The following is a 12,296-nucleotide window of genomic DNA, read 5'->3' on the forward strand; positions in this document are numbered from 1 at the left end:
ATCGTAAAACTGTCAATCAAACAGTCCCAATGGTTTCACGGGCTAATACAAAGAATAATGTCTCCCTAAATAAACACGCGATGGATATATTGAACACCTAAAAGAAAATGTTACTTCATCTAGTGAATTGGTATCATAATCTTTGCAGTCGACCAGTGTGCCTGTCCGCTGCACAATCCTGCCCTTTGCCAAACTTCAATATTGCAGCAACATTTCAAATTGGCTGGGAATTTAACTTACAAGAAAACCTTGGACTGTGAATCGAACCCGGAGTCGTGTCTGAAACCGGTAAATTAAGCTAATAGAATCACCTCTCCTGTACTGATCATTTAATCTTGTAGAGTCATTCTAAGCTGCACTCGAAAGTTAAGCCCACGAACCTCTGAAGTAGCAATAATTGTGACGTATTCAGTTAAAACGGCATTGTTCTACAAATGCAAAATCAGTAAAAATATACCGTTATACTTATTTTCTGTTATAACATCTAAAAATTTGAAACCATCGACAGTTTTTTCTTTCACATCAACAAAAGTCTGTGAAACAATGGTACGTGCGATCAAAATCAAGCTTTGAATATCTACACTGCTTTATTTGCAAACATTGATGAAAATTAATGAGCACACCTTCAATCAGATCATGTGTAAGTACCAAAAATATAGTTAAATGAACTGCAGTCAAGAAACTGAATTCCTAAAGAGTTAACTTAAAAAAAATTACGCATTCGTGTCAGATGCAAAACTATTGGACAAGATACGTGCAGCAGACTAAAGTAAACAAATTGCCTTTTTGAAAGGAACTAATATTTTGCTGTGGCTGATTATCATCAATGGTCCTTATTTCCTATTCATTAAACCTGATGGTATCATTGCATAGTTGTGCCATATAAGGATACAATTTTGGACAGTTATTATAAAACTGTAACATTGCTTTGCGTAAGTATTAATTTTAATCAGAAATGTTTTTAAAAAGACAGTTATGTTTTCACATGTTGCCGGTGAAATGAGGGGGCCTATGTAGCTGCTATTCGGTGTGTGCATAAAGCGTACCGCTGTCTCTTTCATATCCTCCATGCATCTTGTGGCTATTGCGGCTGTCAGGACTGGAATTCCTGTTTCATGATGCTCTCTCGTCTTATCATCCTCAAACCCCATCAAACAACAATCGATTAGTCTCAGTCTTCTGGCACCGAATCCGATACTTTCCCAAGGATCAAACAGTCACGTTCTCTACGGAAAAACAAAGAGAGAGAAAAAAAAATAATAAAACAATCTGATCGCTCTAACGCCTGCGGCACTCTATGAAATAAAAATCAGATTTTCGCTCGTTGGTTCTGACGAGTGATATATCGTCCATCTCAATCCATTTTATGTGGAAGTGTTGGAAAGGCGTGGTGTTTGCAAATCTGCACATCTGTGTTCTGCTGCACGTGACGACATTGTACCATCTATAACAGCTGCTTAAACACATGCAGGTAGACTGTGCTGGCAACCACGTTGATTCAATATCGTCATGTTATCTTAATTTTCTAAGTTACTTTTTCCTTTGATGTCCAGCGATACTTGGCGATAGAGATCGGATCACATAAGATTCAGATCACATTTTGAGTGAAAAAAAACTTAAAGAAGCAAAATGCCTGCATTTTACTTCGGTCCATTGCCCCCACAGTGTGAACAGCAAAATAAATAGGGGCAATGACCAGCTGATAAGCACAGGGTAACATAACGATTGATGTGGCCCTATGGTAGACACAGTTGTTCAACAGCTCAGAGCTGACCCGATCAAATAAATCCTCAAATCTAAATAGTCGGCGTTTACCTACCCTAAATGCACGTATATGGAGTACCTTACGATCTGTTTTACGAAATAGTTTATTAATATATTAAGATTACCTCATAAAACCTAGCCAGTTATGAATTGGTTTCCATTCACTTTGGCTACCTATTTAATAAGTTGGCCATCAGAAGCCTCATTAGATCAATGAAAATAGTGAGCCTATTATTTGGAACGAAGTGTTTGAACTGCAAGTCATATTAGTGGGTAATAATTTCAAAGGATATTCTGAGCTGATTTCGTTTCTGCACTGCTTCCACGAACAGCTGTAAATTCCACGGATGCCTTGCAATTTTAATCATACACCTTCGCGGGAAAGGTGCTTCATTTCAATATTAGATTTCACACGTGCGGACAAGTTTTCGATTGGCGAATGTTTATATGCTGTGGGTGACATGTTTGTTTGCCAGCGTAGTGGGGGAAGGGCACCCCATAGTGGGTTAACGTCCTTGAGGGCTGGTGCTGCTAGGTGAAGAACGCTATTTTTGTTTTTTTTATTTTATATTTATTGCCACCTAACACCCCCCGCCCCCAATCCGAATCAGTGTGTTTGTTTTTAGTACAAGAGATGAAGTTTTTTTTTAAGGAGAAATGTCTTACATCACTTCACTGAGACAAATGTTCTGAGGATTCATGGGCAGCGCTTCAAGTGAAATCATGTGCTTTGGATGAGTTCGAAACTGTACAAGGTCAGAATTTCTGCCAAAGCCGAGAGCTTGCAGTGCACGATATGGACCAAAGCCTGCCTCGTCTCCTTAATAGCAGTCAAACATGGGGTGTACAAAATCGTTTACTTCTTAAAAAATACATTAATTTAATCACATTCACGAAATGAATTTCTGAGAGTTTGCTGAAGACCCGCTTTCATTCAGCAACCATCTATCAAGGCGAACCCAACAACTCTTTGCAAAGCCTTTATTGTCCTAAAGGACACGATTGATCTGGTCCTAATATTATTGAAACCTCCGTGGTGTTCTGCTACTCGCTAACATTGGCACTTGCTTCAATAATTCGGCTTTGCTTTATCGCTTTTGGCGTGGATGCAAATTAGTATGAGGATGGAGTGAAAGGACAAGACACACAGGCTTGACCCCTTATGAGAAACCGTGGGCTCATCGTTTATTTCCGTACTGAAATTATATGGTGAATACCTCAAATATTATAGTCACGCATTCACTCAAAGGAAATGCGGCACGAGGAAGTTAATTTGTTAGCCAATACCCCAATTCCAGTATCGGACAGATAGAGATGCATGAAATATACCATAGCATTTCACTCAAATTTGCAATCGGCAAATCTCTGTGGCAATTTAGACAAATAATACCACACCGTAGTTTTCAGCGAGGGAAGAAAGTTTCTTGCCTCGCTGAAAACTACAGAGAAAAACTATATTGTGTATTAGTAATTCAAAATAGTCGTCAGGGGTAAACGTTCATCCAGAGTACAAAGAACGGAATATTAGTTTTTGGGACCGCAAGTCCACAAGCCCATGAACAATAGCAATTATTTTTCGGACCAATGCATAACACGTGTAAACCAAAATGCGTTAATTTCTGCTAACAAGCTTAAACTTGAGTTTAATTTTTTTAATATTGAGCCTGTTTGTTTGTCATTCCCTTGTTTCTTCTCTTACTACTTCTTCAAAGTTGATTGTTCCGGGGACTTAAAATTATGCCAATAGAAGTGGAGATATTTGACTGTGAACGAAGCTCGCACGCCCATGGAGTCTTTAACTGAGATCTGGCTGTTTCTCCATTAAACCATACAGCGCATCTTAATGCCCACAGATCCAGATCACATAATCATTACATTTAGATAGATTCCACTTTCAATACTCTACATTAAAGAAATCAGTCCCGCGGGGGGTGGGGAGGGGGCGGTGGAAATTGGACGGAATCTCCTTGGAGTCCAGAAGAGGGAAGGTTAACTCAGCATTGGACGAGTTCAACCGCTGAGAATTGCCTTCAGAAATTCACTTTAGCACATGAAACATTTTTTGACGTCAATGGTTGACAGAAATTTAGTGCAGGTTATACTTTCGACAGGTTTCTGGATTGAAATTTAGTCTTTCGGATTTTAAATGGGGGGAAGGTGGAAGATTCGGTGCAGCTTTAAATGTGTGACGGAATGTAGATCTCCGGATAGGTCTTTGATCTGTGATGAAATGTCAAAGACAGACGAATGGCAATTGATGCCGAAGCCATATAAAATCGAGCCGTGGAATTCATATTCCCAGGATCGACAGGAATGTGGGAATTACTGTACCCACAACAACTCAAACCTACCACTTTAATCTCGACTTGACCCTAATTCATTGCTTTCTCCCTTCACTTCATCATATAGATAAAACACTTAACATTAAACTACTTTAACCCGGCCAGACTCGCTCAAACAGAAGCGTAGCGGGAAAATCAGATATTGGGTACTATCGGTGGCAAAATGCAACAGGAAAAGCGTAAATCAGAGAGAGAAAAAATGTTCTTTGTATTAAACTTTTGGATATTCAGTTAAAACGGTGAAACACCGGTGCTGTAAAGGAAATAAATACCTTGACATCCAAATCAATAAAAAAGGTAAATGAAAGCAATCGCGCTGTGTGGTAATATCCAGGACAAGAGTAAAATTACAAAAACATTTCAGTTACGCATTACCACAGGCACGCTCTTTATTGGAAAAGTCAAAAGCTGTAAGAATGTAGTGGCAGTGTCAGCTCGCCTGCTCCCCATCTATTAAAGTGCAGAGTTTGTTATGTTAGACCATTTGGAATAACCCTCACAAACCTCCACGCTTTTTTTTTTGACAGGAAGGTCTTCGAATTTGCAACCAGCTGAGCTTAATTTGAAGGCATTTAAACCTCAATATCTGATTTTGTGTGACGATGGGACCAAACGGGCGTTTAGATTAGAAAGCCAAAGCAAATAAATAACGTTGTTAAATGACAGCGAAGTAAATATGTCGGATGTTTACATTCTGCTTTTGGAGCAGTTTAATAGTAAAATAAATACACGTTGCACAATTTGTTCCAATCGAGCATTTCGTATTGAAAACTGGTACTTCTTTGTGCCTAAATATTTCTCTAATTATTTAGAGCAATGCACCCAGTTCGCTATCAATGAAATTACTTTGTCACGTGCATTGAAGATGTTTGTATGTTTAAGCTGCAGGACGCGTTCACAATATGTGATCCAATCTGCAAAATGGGAAATTTAATTCATACTATCCCCGGAATTCACGAACTAGTTCACACAGGCAAACAATAGGCTACGAATCGCTCTTCCAACATTCTTTTCACATCTTGGCGTTACGTCTACGCACTACAGTACTCCAGATCTCGAAGCAGCATAACGTCGCTGTGTATGTTTTTAATTACCCTCTCCCTCTGTATCTGGAAGGTCAATAAGCCAGTGGCAGACGGCGGTAAAACACTACCCTTCTCATTCTAGATCACCCGCCGTTGGCAGTAGCCGTTCTGTTTGTCTTTTCTGCACCGTTCGTTAAATCCCGCTCTCTCTTGGGGGTAGTAACAATTCACCACAAATAGTTCTTCATCATCAAAGTTATCCCTTATATATAAACCAAGTTAAATTTTATATGGTTTAAAGTTTAGATCATAGGTATTTATTGCAGAAAATATACAAAGGTATTTACAAAACAATCACAAAAATATGAATGCATTTAGACACCAGATCTTTATGCATTGGAACATGGCACATCAATAAATAAATAAATGTTTCTCAAGAAAAGAAAGACTAACCAACTGCATAACAGTTTGGTCCATTTTCTATAAACTCATTGTCACTCTAGACCTTTTCCATTTATCAGTTTTGGAAAACAAAAATAAAATAATTCAACTTTCCTGCGTCATCAATAGCAGTTATGATTGTTGAAGGCATGCATAGTAAAGGAAGGATTGAGTTCCAACAACATTCATCGTCAGGATAAAATGATGTGAATGGCAAAAATACACCTCAGAAGTACAAATGATTGCATAGCCGCACGATTGGATGGGTCCGCGTCCAAGGCTGGTTTTCTGTAAGTGCTCCTCACGTTCTTTCCACTAGCTATTTTGTGCTCTGCGCTCGTTATCCATCAACGGCAAGGATCAACGTGTTTAAGTATCCAGACGTCAAACTGTTGTCTGTCCAGCGGTTGGCCCTTTGTGACAAATCTCGCTCACCTAGTAAAACAGCAACACACTAAACTGAGATTAGTCCAACCCAAAGACGGTCATTTTAGCACTTCGATTTAACAACGGGGTACAGGAGTGGGGGTAGAAACGGGGAGGGGTGGTTAGAGAAAAGGAGAGAATCTCTGTTTGAATGAACTCCTGCTCTCTGTAGTCATTATTTTGCATAATCAATATTTACACTCCCTCTCGGCCACAGGCCTTCTGAACCCGATCGCTTTACCTATTGGTTGTAATGGATTGCGCAGGGAAGCGAGAGGTTAGAAAGTGAAAGCACCCAGGTCATTATAGACAATGGTGTTGGGGCGGTTTTCCATGAAAAGTGAAGACCTGATTAACTAATTGATGAGCAGTGATGATCAGCGGGAGAAGAACAAGACGGGAAAGAAGTAAGCAAGAGAGAGAAAGAAAGTGAAAAACTAGAAGTTGTAACGTTTTAGTAACAGCATTTTAAAAGAATAAAAAGGGAAGCACAAATCGTAGTTACTACAAAAACACCGCGGGCAAAATATTTTTTTTTCGAAAATAGTGTATTTAGATGTAAACATCCCGATAGAAGTTAATTTTTATGAAAATACAACCCATCTGGACTCGGATGGGACTGGAAGTTCTTGTTTACCTCTACTGGCGCCGCTTCAAATTATTTGTACAGGACATTGAGTAAACGCTGCCAAGTTTAGCGTACCTTTGTCCTACGGGGAGCTGCTAGTGTGATGCGGACATTGACCACGCTCCTTCCATCCTCCACACTGAGAACGCGTAACTAAGTCTCTCGTGTGCCACATAACTGCAGCTCGACATTTTGTTGTCCAGCTCGTCGCTTTGTAAGACCTGGTAAAGGAAATCGATGTAACGCGCCGCGAGTTTGAGGGTCTGGATTTTGCTCAGTTTATCCGATGGGAGGGTCGGAATAATTTTGCGCAGAGCGGAGAAAGCTTCGTTTAGGGACTGCGTCCTCTGGCGCTCCCTTACATTGGCCATGACCCTCTGGGTCTGCAGTTCTTCGAAGGACTGAGGGCTACCGTCCGTTTTCTTGCCCCTTTTCCCCGAGGCAGGGCTATCTGTTTCCTCGCCAGATTTCCTGCTCGGTCGCCTCTTTCTGACACTTTTCTTCTGCTGCCTGTCTCCTTCGTCTTCGCTGTTGCTCAGACTCTCTATTGGAGAGACCGAGGAATTCTCTTCGTCCTGCATGATCGCCTCTAACATCGGTTTAAAACAAATGCAAGGATATCCAGCTGTCGGCCGTGAGGCAGTTATGGAGGGCTTATTTAGTGTAATGAATTATCAAAGCAAGCTGAACTTTTCCAAACGGTGACCTCTGAGAAACTGGTCTGGGTTACAGAAAACTTTTTCAGGGGAAAGGGAGGGGGGGTGTAATATAGTCCTCGGTCCCGGGACCTTTTGGAGATGGAACTGATTGGCTAATATGAATTTTCATCACTGGATGAGGTGGAGCCATGTTGCAAAGGCCATCAGTTAACAGATCTACTGCAGAAAAAAAAGATTCAAACATAAGCTTCTGTAGCGGCTGGTGGCGTTATTTTAGCACAGAAATGGTTGTTTAATAGTATTTGATATTTATTTAACGTTGGTTTAGACCTTCCACTATTCTGCTTCGGTGGTACATAACGCTTTTGTAATGTAGATTTTGAATTGCTGGCGGGTTCATAGGAATATATGCTTTGTTTTATATATTTTTTATATGTAAAGGCAATGGGTAACTAACCGGCCGTGTTTGTTGTAAGGATGTTGGATTATTTCAGAGAACATGCTTAGAACGTATTTCAGTCGATCTGAGGATCTTAGCTGGAGTTATCAGAAGACAAATCATGATGATTTGAGGGCTTATTGATTTGACTTAACACTTACCAAGACGCTTGCTAGTCGACTTCTATTATTACCTGATTGAATTTCACCTTTGCTGGTTCAATTTCGAGTTAAAATGATCAAGCACGCTTTTGATATCAAACACGCTCCACGTACTTCTCACAGAAAAGGGGAAATCCTTTCAACACTATATCCAGCCTGTGTGAAGATTCTTTCAGTTAAAGGAAGAATCTTCGAACTTCAAGGAAAACAATCTCTCAGTTAAACTAGCTTCAGAGATATCCTAATGCTGCACATCGAGGCCTTGGATTGTGATGAGGTATGGATGTGATACCTTGGATGTGATATGAAATATATCCCGGAATAGGTGATGGTGTATATTGCTTGCTTATGTGCGGAATTTTTTTTAAAAAAGCAAGTTAATTTTAAAAAAGGAAAATAAATTGTTGAAAGTTTCGAAAAATTATAAGCGAGCTAACTGCGTAAATCTTGACAAGAACCAATTTATGTAGTGCGGATTAATTAATCCGTAAACTCAGCGGCAAAAACAAGATTATCTATAGTGGGGAGTCAGATAGGTCCAGATGTCCAGATAACATTAAGCGGGGGATGATTTCCCCTCCTGATTTATAACTGTTCAAAATCTGAGCGTACTTAAACACGTGACATGCAAAAAGGATACCTGTGCAGTACAAATATTTTCCTTGAATGGTTTCATTCAAATCCCCAGCCGGATACATCGACTTTGTTCCATTAGGGACAGGGAGTTCTAGTACAAAGCTCCGAACGCAGCAGGATCTCGGAGGGACAGTCAAGCCGCGAAGCCCAAAACGCAACATAAACATCACCTAGTGAGAGAAAAAGAAGAAAACCATCCAAGAATAGCACATAAAACTGTTTAATGTGAGCTGGTGCCGTTTAAGGTTGCCTGTAATGGCGCAACATTAATCGCAGTCTGTATTTTTAAATGACCAGTAGTAATTGTTCACCAGAGCATTGAACTTCTCCTGTGGAACCGCTTCGCCGTAACCCTTGTTGTATAAGGACACCCGAATAAAATATATTTACACATATACACAGATACAGGTATACACACGTTAGGTAGGCATTGGGTCAATTATATCTGCGCATGAAATTATATTGTTCCGCTTTAGCAATCGTATTTATCTATATTCTCTACTTACAGCTTGACTGGGTAAGATTAAATTCTGAACAACTGATGCAACAGTGACTTACTGGCAGAGTTGTTCCACAGATAAGATAATTTTGAATTGTTTGTTCGGGGTGCTCGCCCCCCTACTTTTCAAACTTAAAGCATGGAGACAATAAAAATCCCAAATAACAGAACAGGCTTTGAGTTTCAAAACAAAATACATTGAAAACTGTTATAGAAAACGATCCCTTTTAGCTTTAGATTCTTAACAATTTCTATATATTTATGCAAACAGCATTTCAAATTGCTCAGGTTGCAGCATATTTGAACACATTATGCACTAACCAACCTTGAGCAACAGAGGGCGCGCGTTCCCAGGAAAAGACGTACAGCATTGAAAGAAAATACTTGATTCTCCATTCAAGATTGCTTCATGTTATTTCCAATATGCGAGTGTAAAAGAGAACAAAATAATTGTTACTCCAGATCCGATGCAGCACAAAGAAAACACAGTAAGATAAAGAACACAATAAATGCAGAAGATAATTCAATTGTATGCACATAAAGTAACTGTGCATGAAGTGACTCTGACAGGAAATGATGAAGTAGTGATGGTGGTGAGGGGGGAGTGTTAGTGGGTGGAGGTCTTGATGAGGCATATTGTTTGGGGTAAGTAGCTGTTTTTGAGTCTGGTGATCCAGGCGTAGTTGCTAAGCAGCCTTCTTCCTGAAGGGACTGGGACAAACAGTCCATGAACAAGTTGGGTGTGATCCTTCATGGTATTGATGACCTTTTTCCTTCTGTACATACGTCCTTGAAGACAGGGTGGACGGAAAAGGAAAGAGAGTGAATGCATAAAGGAAGAAATGCAATTGAACGGAGCGGACCTTTTAGATCAAGAAAATACTGAAATACAACATCAATCCAGAGTAAAAAGACTTGTGAAATAACCTTGCCCCATATCAGAAAGAATCAGAATTAGATTTGATATCACTGTATTAATTGACTCTGGTTGTGGCGAGGGTGCTTAATGATGGATTTCAGGATCTTGGATGGAGAGAATGCCAACTTCTTGAATCACCACCTCTTGAAGATGTCCTCAAAGGTAGGGAGATGATGGAGCTGGCGGACACTACAACCTTTTGCAGCCTCATGCAATCCTGTGTATTGAAGCCTCCATACCAATCTGTGATGCATGTCATCCATTGTACATCTGTAGAAATTGGCCAGAGTGTTTCATGGCATACCAAACCTCTTCAAACTCCTAAAGGAGTGGAGCTACTAGTGTGCCTTCTTCATGATTGCATTGTGTGCTGGACCCAGGATAGATCCATAAAGATGTTGACCGTCATGAACTTGAAGGTGCTCACTCTTTCCACTCCTGGCCGCTGAATGTGTCTGGTGTGTGTTCTCACAACTTCTTGACGTCCACAACCAGATCATTGGTTTTGCTGACACTGAGTGTGAGGTCACCAAGAGAGCTCTCAACCACCCAGGCTAACTGATCTCATTCTTGAATGCCTCCTCATCACCATCTGAGATTTTACCAACATTTTATATCAATATTATCTGATAATAAAGTCATGATGCATCACTTTAGAGACACACTATGCAACCGTAGACAATTCCTCATGATGTTCATAAACAGTGCCAACATGATCAGGTTGCTAAAGATGAACAGCAAAATAGAGTGGAAATAATTGCATTATTTGATGGATCTTCTAATTGATTAATGTTTCGTAAAACCTGTTACTTTTTAGCTGAATACTCACAAATTGCAGCAATTCCTCAATGCAATTGTTTATGAAACAAATGTCATCAAAAGCAAACAATCTATGGGATTCATAAACAATCTTAGCTCTGTACTTGCCAGGAAATGTAGAGGAGGCTTGACCCCAAATGTAGAGCAAGTCAAATCGCTTTTTATTGTCATTTCAACCATAACTGCTATGTACAGTACATAGTAAAAATGAGACAACGTTCTTCAGGACCATGGTGTTACATGACACAGTACAAAGACTAGACTGAACTATGTAAAAAACAACACAGAGAGAAAAAAAAACAACAACTACACTAGACTACAGACCTACACTGGACTGCATAAAGTGCACAAAAACAGTTCAGGCATTACAATAAATAATAAACAGCACAATATGGCAGTAAGGTGTCATTCCAGACTCTGGGTATTGAGGAGTCCGATAGCTTGGGGGAAGAAACTGTTATATAGTCTGGTCATGACAGCCTGACTGCTTTGGTGCCTTTTCCCAGACGGCAGGAGGGAGAAGAGTCTCGATGAGGGGTGCGTGGCGTCCTTCATAATGCTGTTTGCTTTGCAAATGCAGTGTGTAGTGTAAATGTCCGTGATGCGGGGAAGAGAGACCCCGATGATCTTCTCAGCTGACCTCACTATCCACTGCAGGGTCTTGCGATCCGAGATGGTGCAATTTCCAAACCAGGCAGTGATGCAGCTGCTCAGGATGCTCTCAATACAACCCCTGTAGAATGTGATGAGGATGGGGGGGGGGGTGAGTGATGGACTTTCCTCAGCCTTCACAGAAAGTAGAGATGCTGCTGGGCTTTCTTTGCTATGGCTGGTGTTGAGGGACCAGGTGAAATTCTCCGCCAGGTGAACACCAAAAAATTTGGTGTTCTTTACGATCTCTACCGAGGAGCCATTGATGTTCAGCGGGGAGTGGTTGCTCCGTGCCCTCCTGAAGTCAACAACCATCTCTTTTGTTTTGTTCACATTCAGAAACAGGTTGTTGGCTCTGTACCAGTCTGTTAGCCGCTGCACCTCCTCTCTGTAAGCTGACTCACCATTCTTGCTGATGAGACCCACTACGATCTTGTCATCGGCAAACTTGATGATGTGGTTCGAGCTGTGTGTTGCAGCACAGTCGTGGGTCAGCAGAAGGAACAGCAGTGGACTGAGCACACAGCCCTGGGGGGCCCCTGTGCTCAGTGTGATGGTGTTGGAGATGCTGCTCCTGATCCAGACTGACTGAGGTCTCCCAGTCAGGAAGTCTAGGATCAAGGGGTGATTTCGCAGTGAGTAATTACTTTAATAATAAGCCATTAAATAACTAGCCACCAGGCAGTAGAAAAACAAGAGAGAACAGATATTTAAAAGCACAAGGCAACAAGGTAACTAACAGCTAGGAGCAATTGGTTGAGGCTAGCTGGTTTGAATTAGTGAACTAGAACTGTGAAAGAGAGCTGGGTTCAAATAGGCTGCAGGTGATGAGTTGGAAATGAGTTGTTGGTGACTCCTGTCAGCTGGATGGAGGTGCCTGCCTGTGC

The 12,296-nt window shown here is 40.8% G+C and overlaps 1 protein-coding gene across 2 annotated transcripts; it reads right to left on the reverse strand.

Moving 5' to 3' along the window:
• Positions 1 to 5,425: 5,425 nt before the first annotated feature.
• On the reverse strand, positions 5,426 to 7,382 carry LOC132395043 (twist-related protein-like). Of its 2 annotated transcripts, none has more exons than XR_009512503.1 (2): positions 6,636 to 7,382; positions 5,426 to 6,007 (listed from the first exon to the last, which is right to left on the reverse strand). XR_009512503.1 is itself a non-coding variant. In XM_059971359.1 (2 exons), exon 1 carries the CDS (start codon positions 7,220 to 7,222, stop codon positions 6,722 to 6,724), a length of 501 nt encoding a protein of 166 aa, XP_059827342.1. In that variant the 5' UTR covers positions 7,223 to 7,380; the 3' UTR covers positions 5,426 to 6,007; positions 6,702 to 6,721. The 2 variants fall into 2 exon arrangements, 1 of the variants encoding a protein (XP_059827342.1); XM_059971359.1 differs by having other exon boundaries at positions 6,702 to 7,380.
• Between the last annotated feature and the right edge of the window lie 4,914 nt (positions 7,383 to 12,296).

The sequence above is a fragment of the Hypanus sabinus genome, chromosome 6, assembly GCF_030144855.1.
Source record: "Hypanus sabinus isolate sHypSab1 chromosome 6, sHypSab1.hap1, whole genome shotgun sequence".
Taxonomy (NCBI): Eukaryota; Metazoa; Chordata; class Chondrichthyes; order Myliobatiformes; family Dasyatidae; genus Hypanus; species Hypanus sabinus.